Source organism: Anguilla anguilla, chromosome 2 (assembly GCF_013347855.1).
Source record: "Anguilla anguilla isolate fAngAng1 chromosome 2, fAngAng1.pri, whole genome shotgun sequence".
Lineage (NCBI taxonomy): Eukaryota > Metazoa > Chordata > Actinopteri > Anguilliformes > Anguillidae > Anguilla > Anguilla anguilla.
The window spans coordinates 48717962-48734821 of record NC_049202.1 but is presented as its reverse complement, the minus strand read 5'-3'; the positions used below and the strand labels follow the sequence as shown (position 1 = coordinate 48734821).

The following is a 16860-nucleotide window of genomic DNA, read 5'->3' as shown; positions in this document are numbered from 1 at the left end:
TCCTCACTACAGATTATGTCAGCTGAGGTAGAATAGAAGGGGTGCAAAACTATATAACAAATTCAATTTACACTGTCACATGTGTCCAGTTCACTTTGTGGATCAGGATTAAAACCTTGATTGAAAGATGCTACTGTAAAGCCTGTGGAGGTAACAGCCAGCATAGTTCAATCAGGCTTTGGTTGGTTTACACTACTGGTCACCCTGCAGCATGGCTGAACAGACATCAGGCACTGAGGAGAGCAAGCCTTTTCAGAGAAATGCAAATGCCTCCCTTCCCGGAACAGATCAACATGCTGAAACCTCTCTTGTGGCTTTCTTATCTCTGATATGGGACATTGGGTGGGTCATATCAATATGCCATCTTACAAACTGTCTATAGTGCAACTTTTGCATGTAAATACCAGCAATAAGCAGGTCTGCATAATTTCCCAGTTAAATTACAATACAATTTTTATTGATATCAGTCATCAGCTGGCAATTGTGCTTAAAGTTTTGTTTCTAACAAACTCTTCTTTTGTATCCAACCCAATCACATTTAGTGTGGTTGATTACTTGCATTCATTTTTTTTCTGTTGTAACTAGCAAAGTAACCATACAATCAATCAGTGATGAAATGACCACTTTCGTTTTGTGGGAGATGCCTGTTTTTATTACCAGTAACAACTGTTGAGTTACTTTCTTGAAAGTAAATATTCCAGTTTTTAGTGAATCCCAGCACTGTTTGTCCAGTGTTAATGTTCTTTGGAAACAATATTAGTAATATCTTGTATTTTCAGCTTATTTAATATTTTTACTGTGATATATGATGCAGGCCATGCGAGAGCAGAAAACCAGAAAATTATTTGACATCATTAACAAAAACATTATCCAAGTGAAATAATATCTTGAATAACTCTTTTGTTTCTTAAATTCAAGAGTGGTTCCTGTAATTAATTAAAAGTTTTGAACACCTACCACTGTGATCAAATGGTTTTACTTTTGTTATGGATACTCCTTCCTGTAAAATGCACAATTCCTGCACATGAATGTGAAAAGAGAAACAAGGAAGTTAGAAGTCATGGTGAACTTTGATTTGTCTGGGATCCATGCCAGCTGTTTCCATATAAATTCTCTAGTAGTGATCTGACTGTTCCTCCACTCTAACTCATTTGGAACTGCATTTTACACTGATTAAAAGTAGCTGCTTATTGCCTTTGTCTTTCTTATAGGAAGCTGCAATATGAAGTCACGTGTAATGAACATGCCATAACTTCAGGTGGAATAAACGGCAATTAATGTATTCTTGTATGAGATACATGTATGTATTTGTTGAAATGTGAGATGTGTTTCAGAATAACTGGTTAAAAAGAGCTAACTCTTTGATAAGTAATCATTTTATGGTACAAGTTATTTTTAATCACATTTCTTTGTCCATGTCCTCTTCATTTTGCCCCTTTAACTATAATGTATGTGACAATTAATTTCTTGTAAATGACTAATTGTACAGCGATTACTACTACAAGAGCCCCACCTCTGGTGCCAGAGAGACACCTCACTGTCTGCTCAGCACATTCCTCAGCACAGTCATGGTCTGCACATGTATTACCCACACAGGTAACCTTCTCTCTCTCTCACACACACACACACACACACTTTACAAGATTATTATAGCACTTCTACAGAACCAGACAAATGCCACCACTGTGTGTGTGTGTGTGTGTGTGTGTGTGTGTGTGTGTGAGAGAGAGTATGTGCACACCTCGCATCTACCTTAAATATCTGGAACTGGTTAAGCCATTTTTAAAACAATATTTCAGAAATGAAATGCAATTTAATGAATAACTAAAGTACTGTAGTACTGCTGTAAGCATAGTCATCTTAATTTTGCTACACTGGTGTGTGATTGCTTCTCAGTATACTGGACTGGTAGAAGTAGCCTAATATCTGTGAGACCTCATTAAGTGTTCTCATCAATATTCATACAAAGTAAACAGCAGCCTAATGACCTCACAGAATAACTTCTTACCCAATTATGTCCTCAGCAGCCAATAATATTTCAGCTTTAAACTAACCATTTATACCAAATGCTGTATCGCCTACAAGACAAGTACATGTTAATTGGCTTAGGTCATCAGCAAGAGCAGATTTTTTTTTTTTTTTTTTTTTTTAGAAGAACACAATTTCAAAATGTTTTAAATTTTCAAAACAAAATTTATTTTCAATATTCTATATAAAATTAAATGAATGTCTGCATAGCAGATAAAATACAACAAGAGAAAAACCCCTGTATAGTGCAAACATGTATGTGCGGTGTAAATAAAAAAAATGTAGAGTGTTCAAGTCTTATTTCAAAATACATTAGTTTGCTACAAAAATTAATGGGTCAATTGTAGTGTGCTTAGTCGGGGTTTAAACCTCAGGTTTAAACTTCTAGACCACAGAACTGCATACCAACTGGAGCAACTGTCCAAAGCTGCAGAATGAGGATGACTTATTCCAGTTGAACTGCAGTTTTGTGGTCTAGAAATTTAAACCTGAGGTGTAAACTCCAGCTGCAAGTACACCGCAATATTGAACCAGTATGTTTATAAAAACAAGGCAAACCAGCAATACATAAACCATCAAGTATCTCCCACATATCAAGCAAAGGATTTAATGCATTTGGACGTGTATTCATATCCGATAAGGAAAGGCATTTAGGAAGTCTTTGAGGACAGGGTTTACCGGGACACTGTCTATTTTCTCTCCACCGCATGTTTCAATAATCCTTTTTCGGCACAATTCTTGCAAAGATAGCAATTTGACTTTCCTATAAGGACGAACAAGACTCTTCTTGGGTGAAGCAATGTAATGTTCCAACAGTTTGAAGAGTGAGTCGAACGACTCCTTACTGCCGACCAGACTGAAACGCGAGTTCTGGAAATTGATCCGGATGCTAGTGGGCCCAGACGGAGCCCTGTAGCTGAGTGTGAAGAAGATGTCTTTTTGTCTGCTGTCTCGGATCAGAAATGTTCCCAAGGGCTCCTCTTTCAGTATGGAGTGTGCCTCCTCTACTGTCATGGGACCCCAGTAGAAACCACATTTCTCCAGCAAAGAGGTAGTCATTGTGATGATTCGGAAGTCCTTCTGATTTCGAAAAGGTCTGAAGCGTGTCTGGCTCTCTGGGCTGGGAGCTACATTTTGTCGCTGCCTGTGCTGGTGAGGCAAGGTATCAGGTGCTGAAAGATCAATCCTTGCTCTGTTATCTGTTGCTAATGCATTGCCTACGTTACTATGTGCAACCATCCTACAGTGTAGACCAGTCTATGGGGTCTTCCATATCACCGGCCATTAAGGTGATGCAGACAAAGCTCTCCGATCTGAAACAAACAAAGACAGAGACAACTGCGTTACAGTCTTTAAGAACAGGCACACAGGTTTGATTACCCCCATTACTTGACAGGTATAATATAAAGGGCAGTGGATTGTGAAACACAGGAATTAAACTGGCTACATAAATGGCTATCTGGAAAATGTATGCCAATACCAAGAAAATGCAAAATGTTAAATCAACATCAAACCAAAAAGACCATTATCTATTAACTAATCTACCAAAAACTATCAATGAAATATGTGCACTCACAGTTGTATTCATTAAATGACAAAACCGCTATCTGGCTACTCAATTTAATATTTCTTTGTACTAACAACGTTATCATTGTTGATAGCTTGAGGACGTGTGGCAGAAAAGAAATATGGTGATATACCGTAGACCTATATGATGCTCTAGTGTACAATTTAACTATTTTAAAGACAAATTGAATTTCTTACAAATACAGCATGAGCTAATATTATTAACTGGTCTATAATCCTCCATAACCTCCTCACAAAACCGAAAGCATGTATTAACAATCAAAAATCGACTACTCAAATTACTACTACTTTTTGGGGAAACAGACTATTATTATACCATGCGCCCTCTTTCCTTTCCGAATTTAATTTACGAACGTTAGATGTGGCTGCCTGCCGTTTGTTTGCACTGTAGCACTTGAGAGTAGCATGGCGTGCACTTTATGCTGATTTAGCTCACATGGAAAATATAATTGAAAATATATACCAAGATTTGCAGGAGCAAAAACAACACTGCGTTGCATGCCAAATGGATCTCACCTTACCGTATGCACATTAGTTTCGAATTTGGAATGTCTTCAAATCCACGATTAAAATAGACTTAATCAAGAGGCATCGACAGAATGACCGAAGAGATTTAGTTAGTATAGTCTTTCCATAGCCGCAAAATCATCCAGGTTATTGCTTTTTCACAGTCTGAGGTTTAATAATCCACAGGTGTTTGACTGTATCCAGAAACAGGGAGCACAAACCAACTACGCTACCTTTCCGTGCGGTTCGAATTATTGCCGTCATCGTTGCTCAGACAAGTTTATAAACTTCAATTCATGTGAACAATGAGACTCCTCCCCACCCCGCTCCGCCCCCATTTCAGAAACAGAGGGTTTCCTGGAAATTCTGCTTTCCTCTCCATTTAAAATTAACAGAACCTGATTCCAAGAAGCCAAAAGGAAAAGAACTGTTCAGATTCAAGATCATGGGAGAGAACAGCAGGGCTTTTTCACCTTGCAAGTAATAAAAGTAGACGGAGAGAAATAAAAGAAATGACGATGAAACTGTGTTTTTCATTTTTAAGAGTTTTGTTGAGTTTTGAATTTTGTTAGGAAACATTGGGTAGCATTGCTTAGCTTGTTTAATTTGTTTGAGCTAAGATAGCCAATATTGTTTCTTGTAACTTGGCGTCATTTTTATATCAATAAAAATGGCAGACCTAGATTTTGCCAATTTGAATTAATGACTTTTAGACAGTGCTTTGTATGTGTGAGAAACTTGGCATTTTTGTACGTTGAAAACGTTATTTTCATCAGATCAAGATACACAAGAACTGAAGACAGCATCCGCCATACCGGTTTCATGGATTACTATGGGAGCTGCTCAATGGTGCATGGAGCCAGTTCATGGAGGCTGCCGTGTTTGACTATGGGGTTTTTGGCAACACTTCACTGTACATTACATTAGATTGGGATGGCAGGTATGCCATCCCGCCAAGTTACGCCTTGGCGGGCGCATGTGGCTATATACGTAGTCCCTGTTTTTGGAAAAGCTAGCTGGTACGTGAGCTTGCGAGACTGAAATGCACTGAGAAGTTGTAGTTACCTAGTTAACTAAATTGGTAACGTGGTAATTCAATTGTTGTATAACGGGTACTCCATATGGTTCCTAGCTATTCCTAGTCATTGTTATCCCAGTCTCAAGCAAAATGCGTTTTTGTGAAAAGCAATTGCAGACAGGAACAGCTAACATAAGTCACTCAATAGCCTATGTTGGCCTTGGTAGGCCTAGTGTAAAGATGAAACCTCAGTAGAATGTTGTGTACGTAGCTACAAGTTACTGGTACGCTTGTTCACTAAGGCTGCACATATCTGTATTACCTATGAAGCCACATTAAAATCCACTCAATTTATATCACGGAAATGTCGTACTTGTGTAATGTTTATGTTTTGAGTGCACTGTGAATATTCGGTTGCGCTTCTGTTTGTAAGATTGGCAATGTGCTGCACTGCCGGCTTCATCTTTTTCTAGGCCTACCATGGCTACAGACCTTTCTACAGTTAATTTATTGTAGCTAACTTCTTAGCTTACAGTGCTTTAGCCAGCAATACCATACTGGCATTTTTACAGTTCACTTGCTTTAGCTAACTATTTAGCTTACAATGTTCTAGCCAGCAGGCTAATAATGGTAAGACTGTCCAAACCAGATCCTACGGGAATGACCACATAGTTAAGCATGTGTTGTTTCCAATAGTTAAGATGTTGGTATGTACACATGACACCAGTTTTGGAACCGACCAGAAGCGGAAGGCAACCGTTATTGCAGCCCTTAACAGGTTTGCAGTGACACCTGTCACTGCAGTCGGCAACAGGTTGTGCAGTAACACCTCTCGGTGTACACATTTCAGCCTTTGCCTTTTTATGTAACAGTAAAAGTGTGGGCCTACAGTTGGCTATTATTGATGAAAAATTGATTGTATTTGCTCGGCCTACTGTTTTGTTTTGTGAAATTGGGGCAGTTGTAATTAATTGTTTTAACTGATTATCGCTTAAGTATAGCCAGACCAGGATTGAATGTGATGGAGGTTGGCACAGGTTTGAGATAAGGGTAGGTCCTCTAAGAAGGATATGGTTCAGAATTGTTGCTCAGACCAGTGAAGCTTTGCTTGGTTCATTTACTTCCTCCTTTTTGTAATGCATAAGTTTGTAGATATTACCCTATTCATCTTCCTCTTTCACTGACACTGATAATTGAACCCAAAAGGTTTGTGATGACATATTTGTCTAGATTCAGTTTACTATCAAAGGTAACTGTGTTTCCTGAAAGTGGGTTGTCTTCCAGCTCAAGAGAGTGAAACTGTGGTCTCTATCTGTGCAGATTTCGGGGAAACGACCGCAATACTGAAACTAAAATATCACTTTTAGAGCTTCGGAGAATGCGTATCTCGCTTCAGGAAGCAGTCGCAAATTACATGATTGTTCCTCAACTTTCCTTGAATTCTGGTTCTGGGCCCTCATTTATCAGCTTTTATTTTCAGAACGGACGCTTTCTATCTTTCTTGGATTTTGCTGTTGCAGACCACACCGTGTCAAGGGGTACAATCAGATATGCAGTATGTACCCCAAACAGTTTTCTGCATCTTGGAGGTTGTCTACTTTGGTACAACATGTTAATAGATTATTAATTTTAAGGTTTCTACACTTGTCTACATAAAATAGACATCTTGTAATGCACCCCTTATCCCAGTCAGAGTAATGACACCCAGTGCTGAGAAATGGCACTTAAATAGATGACAATATCCAAGCACATCAAATTAAAGGCTGTTATGAGGAGTGGAAGTAGCAAAAATGACAAAAGAATTGCTGAACTGCAATCAGATTTAATGTTGAATTAATTCTGGCCTGGTTTAACATATAGGCCACGTGTGGTCACATTGGACAGGAGCCCAAAAAAGCACCTGATGAGACATTAAATGAAACATGGGGGACTCATCACAAAAATAGCTGTTACTATAGAATGATAAAACGTATTAAGAAGAAAAAGAGAACTGCACACTCCTTATGCTCCACAATATCACACCTTAACTAAGGCACTATGTGCCAAAACGTTGGTAAATGTTTGGTAAATAAATGGTATTGTGGCTTTATTTTTATTTTTAATGATCTGACTGCTGTCAGCCAGCACCTCCTGCAGTTCGAGTGTTCGCCCTCCCGTTTGGAACCTCCATGTCTAGTTAAGGTAAACACGTTCTACGTTACTTTCAACACAGTCTGTGTTAAAGAAAAAAATCCCTTAGTAACGCATACATTGTATATTTGTAACACATAGGCTAAGTAGTAACTGACACAAAATGTGTTGATAGTAACACAAAAAGCGTGTTGGATATTAACACATCGTATAAAGATGCTGTGTGTTTACCTGCAGAAATGGATTAATCACATAAGCATTATTGGGCACGTTTTGAAAACATTATCATCTTGTGGTAGGCTATCAAGTTAAGTCATGCACTAAACCACAAATAACATGTAGTGGTGGATGTTTAACACAAGCTGGGAAATATAGTTTCTTTCTGTTTTGTTCATATTTGTTTATCTATAATTGTATTTACAGCACTGGCCACAGCTGTGGTTCTGAAACCTTTAAGGATACAACATATGTTTGAACTGTGCTGTAAATGAAGCTTGTGCATATTTGTGCATGCTCGTTTGCAATGTTTCTGTTTTAGCATTGATGGGGCATCTTGTTATAACAAGTAGAGTAACTTTTGGTTGTAGGCTATTGGCCCACATCTATTTTGCTTAATTATGAGATGAACATTTTTGCAAGCTCACCTTGATAGCAGTTTAGTTTCATATTGAAGATGAAGCCTATTATAGGCCTTTCGCAAAACTAGGCGAGTTAGCAAAATAAGATCAGTTTATCCCCTGTGTGTGTGTGTGTGCTACTGGATGGAGAAGGGTCGGTTGGAAGGTGGAGGGATAGGGGACTGAAATTAAATTAACTATTGAAGTGTTAAAATGCTATCAAATTAAATAATCACTGAGTGATAAAATTATTTACAAATCAGTTTAATCATTTTATTTGATCGCTTTGTCATTTATTCACTAGCAGTTTAATCAGTTTGATGCACTACAAATCCAATCACAACCTCTTTTATCATTTCACTGCTGCTTTCATCATTATGTTCATCAAATTGATGTAGCTTTCAACACCACTTTTATCAATTCAAGGACACTTTTACATATCACCATGTGTCAAATTGTCCCACCCACTGACATAGCCGACTTCTGTACACTTGATGATCGACTGCACTTGACACTCGTAAGCAGCAAATAGCCATCACAAAATCACCATCTCAATCTAAACCATGTCCATAGCTCAATCCTGGTCCTGGTGTTCTTTATTCGCACCTTAGGGTCAGCAACCGATACAGACCCAAGAAACCAGGTAACCTGAGTTAGCCTTGTAATCAACTGCTTTAACTGATAAATTGCTATGCTACTCAAGTGCTGAGTTACAGCAAAAGCTAGCAGGCCCGGTGGCCATTCAGGACCAGGATTGAGAGACACTGCCAAAGACAAAAGTCGACCGAGTAATAATGACATCACCCATTCATATCTTATGGCTTGTGTACACCACTGAGCTCTATAGCAGGTATCTTGATGACCTCCGCACTAGTTTTTCTTAGCCAAGTTGTTCGACAAAGTAGACAGGCTGTAACTAGTGTCATAATCTCAGATTGAATGTCCCCTTGATTAATCTGACATGATAATAGGGACTCTAATTATATCTTGCCAGCAGACTACCGCACATAGCAAACTGTGCCTACACCCAGTTCCCAGAATACACAAAACACTATCACTGAAACTGAACTGGTATCAGTAACTCCAGAAATTGTGCTTTTTGACCTTTCTCGTCCATCGTTCTACTCCAAAATGTATTTGATCAAACTTTAAATATCCTCAAACTATACTACCAAATGCATTCAAGTTAAAGACCAGCAAAGTAGTTCAAGTTATTGAATAGTTCCTGTCTCACTCTTTTTTTAGAGTCAGCTGTAATCATAGAACAGTGTCAGATCTGCATCTATCTTGTACATAGACAAAAAATCTGATGGGTGGATCATTCTCCATGCATGCCAGTTTTCTAGATAAATTTTGAGTTTAATGAAATGGTGAACAATGCAAACATAATGAAAATATTACACAATATTTCTGAATGTGGGGTGTGTAATGAGAGGAAAGAGCACAAATGCATGTCAAACATGGCAGTTTAAATTACCAGACCAGCTCTCCCCTCTCCTGTTCTTTAGGCAATGTTTAAAGAGTCATGTTTATTAGGAAGACATGGTATATATCATTTATAGCCCCACATTTAAAAAAAAAGATTTTGGAGCATTGGAAGCCTTATATAAAACAGTATAGCACACATACAGCAGAGGCAGGCTCTCTCACCTTCTGCAACAGCTTCCTGGAAATCCTGGAAAATTTGTCAAAATTTCTGGAATCAGGCTTTGTACATCAAGGACAACAATGATCAGACTGATGGGCCAGGTGCTGGGAATTCTTCTCTTTCTTGGTTACTCTACTTCATTCATAAAAGAGAAGTGAAAGAATCTACAGCTGAGCTCTGTGCGTGACCAAGACGTTTCTTTAATAACAGCACCACATAGAGTCTCCTTTTCTTAGGTTTCCAGGAAAGTGAAACTGAAAGTAGTGTGCCCTGTCAGCTGGTGCATATGGTGCAGCAGGGTACACTGCTAGTAAAGACAGAATTCATGTTATTTGCAAATGATTTTTCCCGTCTGTACTAAATGCTTCATATTTTAATCTACATTCTTTTCTCATTAGCCTTGATTTTATTAATACCTCAAAATGAATACAAGTACTGATTGCTGAATTGTTGCAGAGTAACTCCAGAATTATAAGTCCATATAATTTCTTTTCCATTTTAGTATGCTGTGATGTTCAATATTATTACTAGAGTATCCTGGGATTGATACTCTCCTGCAAGTCTCCTAAGAAAAAGAATGCGCCTCCAGATAGGTATAGTGACTTGACTTATCTAGTTGGTAATAAACAAAGGGTGGAAGTTAAGAACTTGACCAAAGATGTGCAGCATGCATTGGAGATGCTTCTCAAAATTATTGAGCATGAACTGTCTTGTATTTGTTGCAATGCAGCGGTTTGCTTCTGCTAAGCCTCCAACATAATTATATGATGGCGCCATTACCATAGATAAATCATTAACCTGACACGTCAACAATGATATACACCCAGTTATACAAGAAACAAATTAAACATTGAGCTTCGGCCAAGATAGTATAAACGTTTACTTTCACTTTCAGCCAGCAACGGTTCATTCCCAGAAATCATGTGATCTGCAGTCAGTGCACAATGACAGCTGAACCAGTGCCAATAATTCCTGTAGATTCTAGAAAAACCATTGCTATAAGAATCACTACCATGTGCAGTGTGAAACTGTAAACAGTGTAGTAACAGAAACGTACATACGCATACCAGCTCACATCTCATACCAGGCTGCAGCTATATCTGGTGATTTGTTCGGCAGTTCAGACCATGCTCTAATGTAGCCTACTGGCTTCGCTTATTGAATTGTGTAATTCATTATTCTGAAGTGGACGTTTGTGCATGAAGTTCCTTCAATAGTTGTTTATTTAAAGAACTCAATTGAAAAGAAATTGGTTCGCACTCGGCTACAAAGCTTCAAAAAAAAAAAAGTCGTTATTTATTTATTTTTTTAATTTGTTTTCTTTTATGCAGAGAATCATGCATGTACTGAAGAAGGCAACATGCCGAAACGTTTGTGCATGATTGTGCATTGAATAAAACAAATTTTAAAAAAATAAATAACGACTTTTTTTTTTTTTTTTTTTGAAGCTTTGTAGTCATTTTTTGAGTGCGAACCAATTTCTTTTCAATTGACGATATTTCACTGGTTTCAACGCACCAAACAAATTAAAACGGGTGCGCGCGGTGATTTCTCTTGCTATAAACTGATTTTATTTAAAGAACTCAAATATGTTTGTTACAGTACTTAATAAATTAGTATAAAGTTCTCTGTGAGAGAGACAGTATAATTATATAAAAGCATACACTATTTTAAACAGTAATGGATGGCTAGATTCAGTACAGAACATTTCAAATTAAATGTCTGTGTCAGCAATAAGAAATACATTTTTCAGGTTAAGATCCAGCTGGTCCTATTTAACGAGGACGAGAGTTGCATAATGGTTATGATTATGGAGTGTCCTCTGGTGGTTACTGAAGGTATAGTTTTATGAATATCAGAAACAATTAAATTGAATTGACTGAAAATTCGATCTCATTTCAACACAACGCCTTTGTATAGGATAGGATGGATATCAACTGAAGAAATCAATTTAAATGTGCAAAAGTCTGAAATACTGTCTGCAATACAACATGCATGTGTGAATGCATTCAGTAGTCAAATACATTATGTTATAACCACACAGATATTATAAAGTATCCCAAGTTATTTGTACTTATTATGTAACTGTTTATGTGTGATGGAGATTTTATTAGTTTTGTGTGTCAAATGTTTTTTTGTTTTTTTTTTCAGTTCACTGGTGAAAGTACAGAATCAGCACAGAAACAGCAACAGCAAGTAAATTGTGTGAAGGCATTTTATGGCATACGGTACATGCCATCATACAACACCTAACATGGATGACAAATTCCCATTATTAGGAAGATGAAGTGTAGAGTGCATAAACCTCAGCTCAGTGAGCCACAGAACAGAGCAGAACAGAACCTAATAGTGGCAAGGCAAACATCTGCAGTGAATATCCCGTTACCATGGTAACCTGTTGGCCCTCGCAATCAACCCAATTCTCTCAAGCCAATCATAAATGTAAAGTACAGTTTGTATCATCTGATCAATCAACTGATCTGACAGTCACTTAAATGAAATCAGTGCAGTGACATGAATTGTAAAAACTTGCTTTGGGGCTTAAAGCCAGCAGGATCAACTTCCTCGAACCAGGCAAGATGCTACTGCGTCGTACATCACAATGTCAATTGTATAAACTTAGACAAATTGTGCTGATGGTGTAATATGTGTTTCCTCGACCAGGATGGATATTTTTCTGTGTGTGTGTCTGTGTGTGTGTACTGCGTGCAAAAGTCAGAGACCACTCTTTCATTTATTCAATTACCAGGCAAATTGGCCATTCAGTTTTATTTCAGTGTCAAACAATAATGCAAAACATTAACATATTTAACATAAAATTACAGAAAAGCCTCCACCACTACATACTGTATAATATCAAATCTATCTGTATTCGCCCACTTTTCTTTTGGGCACCCTACAACAGCTTTTCCATCCTTCCAGTCAACAAACCAAACGTTTCAATGACGTTATGTTGGAATCTTTACATTAAAAAAAGAGAAAAACATTAATGTTGATAAATAGAAACAAATCTTAACATATCATGCAATGCCCTCTGGACAATGTTTGATTGGGAGAAAATCTATTCTACAGCAAGATAATGACCCCAAGCACACAGCCAAGAAGATCAAGCTGTATTCTCAGAACAATGGACTGACCACCCCAGAGTCCAGACCTCAACATCACTGAATGTGTTTGTGATTACTTGGGCCGAGCAAAGCAGAAAATGCAACCAACTTCTAAGACTTCTTGGAGGTGTTTACACTCTAAATACTGAATGATTTGATGTACATAGTTGATGAGGTTTTTTGTGTAAGTTTGTGTTAAACATATTACATTACATTACAGGCATTTGGCAGACGCTCTTATCCAGAGCGACGTACAACAAAGTGTATAACCATAACCAGGAACACGTATGACGAAAACCCTAGAGAGAAGTACCAGTCCAAGTGCAGGGAACAACCGCATAGTTTTAACTCGGACCCTGATGGTTAAACTGATTAACACTAACCCACCGAGAACAGCAACAACGCAGTCTATGGAAAAATACAAGCAGTGGTTAAGACAGGTGCATTAACTAAGTCACCTACGAAACAGCTACCTAGTTACAACCCTAAGCTTACAGTCATTTAAGAGATTACAGGGAGGTAGGGAGGGATGGGGAAAGGTGCAGCCTGAAGAGGTAAGTCTTCAGTCGTCGCTTGAAATGGGTCAGTGTCTCAGCTGTTCTGACCTCCACGGGGAGGTCATTCCACCATCGTGGGGCCAGAACAGACAGGAGACGTGTTCTGGAAGCGCAGGTGTGAAGAGGGGGAGGTGCCAGGCGTCCTGAGGTAGCAGAACGGAGGGATCTGGCTGGCATGTAGGGTTTGACATATGTTTGCTGAATTGTTTTCTGACACTGAAAAAATAAATAACTTGCACTTAATGGCTGTTTTCACTGGAAAGGAAATAAAAGAAAGGGTTGGTCTCAAACTTTTGCACAGTACTGTATATGGTAGCTTCACTGCATAAATGTACACGTTTCCCTCATTGCACAGTAGGTTGCTAGAACAAACTGAGAACACAAATGAAGTTTTTAGACAGAAGATAGAATAACAGATTAAGTATATGTCATCACATCTTCAAAACAATAACCCCCAAACACAAACTCAAAATAGCCACAAATACAACACAAATCATGCAGTTCCAGACAAATTAACATGTTTCCAGATTTCAGGAGCCAGACATCCTTGTTGTACTTCTAGATCAGAACTATATGGCCTTCAGATATTACATATGACTCACTTCATGGCTGACATCCGTGCCAATAGAGCATGGAAGTGTGATGTCTACAGTAAATATGAATTTACTTCAATTGTGAAATTCATTTCACTATCAATTATCTGCAGTTATCATTAATAAAGTGCCTTGAAATAAAACTGATCTCTAAATCGAAACACAAATCAATATTGTCCTTACTTACATCAAATATTTACACCGTCTTGGGGTGGCGGCTATATTTTTCTTTTCGAGATGGCAAGGACACCACGAACGGTCGCGTTGATGTATCCGGTAAAAACATACCCTTCCTCCAATCAAATACAACCGTTTACGACGACTAATGTCCAATCAGCCGCTCTCCAGCAGTAAGGCGGGTGTAGCCTAACTAGTTATGCAAGTAGTAATTTAAAGCGACCGGTGTCGCCACTTGCCTAATGTGCACCCGTTTGTTCAAGGGATTCGATTTAGAGAAGGCGACTCACGGTTACACTAATCTTATACTATACGACTGCAGAGAGCTATTTATCGATGCTTAGCCTGCTTCCAGTCCAAGCAGACGCTACGATTATCGCCCAAATATGCACGTCCGTTTCTTATGAATTGTTAACTGTGGCGTACTCTTAATTAATACCTATAGGAATCGACCCTTCATTTCCGAAGCATTGTATCTCCTTGGGAAACAATGAATTTCTAGCACCACTTCTGCGGACGTTACAAATCCGCAAACTATGATTGTAGAAGGTAGTGCTTAGTTCATTTTGTAATTCATTCAGGACAAACACAAGGGGGCGCTATATACCCTACATTGTTTTCTACATAATGGTCCAAGTAAATAAATGAAACTTCTTTTTTTTTACTGTTGTATGGCTTCAAAATGTAGGTATTTATCTTTTTTAAATTTATTACTACATTTATTTTTCCATGCATATTTTACTTATTTTTATATTTCCTTCCTTGATTTCCTTCTCTATAAATTACGTCAATGAAACATCATCGGTTGGATTCAGCTGCTCCAGTCGAGTTTCATTGAAAATAACCTTTCAGAAAAATGACCTTTCCTTTATGGTTTGATTGGTTGACCTGACATTGATATGGTTGATAAATAAGACAAACTGAGGAGAGAAAAAAAACATTTCCTAAAATGTCTCACTTCAGGTCAAACTGGAATCAAACTGCATATTTCATTGTTCAGGCATATTCTTCCAGCCATACTGTATGTGTAGAACTTGTAGATAAAGCCTAGCTATCCAGCTACTTCTGTCCTTCAGTCCTTCTAGTCTGTAATCCTACATTACTAACAGGTATTCTGTTGATTCAAGACTTAAAACTACAGGTACAATCCTTCTAGTAACAGAACTGTAGTTAAAAATGTAAATGTCTATGTTGTCAAGAATATGCATGAGAATATTATTGACAACATAATTGATTAACCTTCTGTGCCTGCCAATTTATTCTTTAAACAATTAATAGTCCCATGGCCCATCTAGGTAAAATATTTTAAAAGCCTGTGGTTCAGGTGTCAGGTGTGGTGTAGACTACACTCTGAATTGATCATTTAAGAAACATTTTGCAAGAGGTGATCATTCACCTCTTGCAAAATTTGTCAGTGACAGTTTCACACCGTTGTGCACTCTCATCATGCCTCATGGGCTTTGCTGGCAGCATGCTATGCTGCTGCGGCCCTTTTGCCTTTGTGATGAGAAGCGGGGAGAAAGGGTTCTCTCTTGGGGGATTGAAGGGCTGGCGGTTGGGTAAGAGTTCCTGGTATGGGAGTAAGAACAGATGAGGGAGAAATTCAATTGTTGCCCTGATTTGGAGGCCATCCAGAATGGTGGAGTTAAGTGACAGTTCAATTGTGTTTCAACTGATTCAACCTTGCCTGAGGGCATTCTCACCAGAGGTAAATTAGAGTATTTCCAGAGTTAATTATTCTGGACAGACAGAATGCATTCTTTACCCAGACAGGATTGCAACGAGTCTGGAGAACAAAGAAGTTTAACAGATCTAGGTATGTTTATCCGGTGTAGAACACAACCGCAAAGACTTCGTCATTGCTTACGCGGAACTTAGTTTTAACCATTTGTGATAAAAATGGCTATTTTTTCCAGGTACCATTCAGCAGTGCAGGATAGCTCATCTGTCTGGTTTATCAGCCTTAGGATGGATTGGAGTTGATACCCAAGGACCTCTCTGAGTTTCAGTATTCTCGTTTCATACCTTTTTCAGTCCCTTCTATTAGTTTTAGGACCAGCGCTTAGCCCACTTCTTAATCACAAATTTATTTCATTCAATGAGGACATCTCTGTGGTGTCTATCCTAATATTGGCTTTCTTACCTCTTTGTACAACACTTTTTCATTTAATATTACTAATGCATGAATGGGTCTCATTGTTTGCAATGACCTGATGCCACATAAATGAGCATTAAAAGCAGCCTAAACATACAGGCATGATTTATGCTGTTTCTGTGTGAGCAACTCAGCTTTATAATTACTACTGTTATTTTTTCCCTGGATGGGTGCCCAGGACCAAGACTTGCTAGATTTTTCCAGCAGCTACAGGTTGTATCACCAGCAGTGAATCAAATATGCAGATGTACCTTTCTGGCAGAAGCAACAAGACAAAGTTATGTATATTGCACCAATAATGGATTATTTGACCATTAGTGGTATCATCTATCCATGTCAGCAGAAGCTGAAATTCAGCTGTGAAACAGCTACTGTTTCTGACTGGATTGACTCTGTTGTGTGTATATTACCATGACTGTCAGTGGTTTCTACCATATGATGCAGGCTCACAATGACTATGTCATGATATAAAGATTATCCATATATCCATCAATATCCATCAATCGATAGAAATAAGAAATCCATGCATTAGAGTTATGTTATCTTAAAATCCGGAAACTTTCTTGCGTCCGCTTAATTACATGACTAGTGGTCTACTTAGGTTTGAGGTTTTATCCTGGTTCTGTGTGAATGTAATGTGCCGGTTCTCCCCATATTTGATTAAATGCTCTGATGTGCATGTTCTCCTCATATTTCCATGGGCTTTCTCTGGGTCCTCTGCTTTTCTCCTACAGAA

At 38.3% G+C, this 16860-nt stretch overlaps 1 protein-coding gene across 4 annotated transcripts; it reads right to left on the bottom strand.

Moving 5' to 3' along the window:
* Window positions 1-2600: 2600 nt before the first annotated feature.
* Window positions 2601-14062, bottom strand: socs1b (suppressor of cytokine signaling 1b). Of its 4 annotated transcripts, none has more exons than XM_035398209.1 (2): window positions 13980-14062; window positions 2601-3341 (listed from the first exon to the last, which is right to left on the bottom strand). In XM_035398209.1, the coding sequence occupies exon 2, from the start codon at window positions 3265-3267 to the stop codon at window positions 2656-2658; it is 612 nt and encodes a 203-aa protein (XP_035254100.1). In that variant the 5' UTR covers window positions 3268-3341; window positions 13980-14062; the 3' UTR covers window positions 2601-2655. The 4 variants fall into 4 exon arrangements, with proteins under 4 accessions (XP_035254100.1, XP_035254087.1, XP_035254096.1 ...); XM_035398196.1 differs by lacking the exon at window positions 13980-14062 and adding an exon at window positions 9538-9778; XM_035398205.1 differs by lacking the exon at window positions 13980-14062 and adding an exon at window positions 4132-4427.
* Window positions 14063-16860: the final 2798 nt, after the last annotated feature.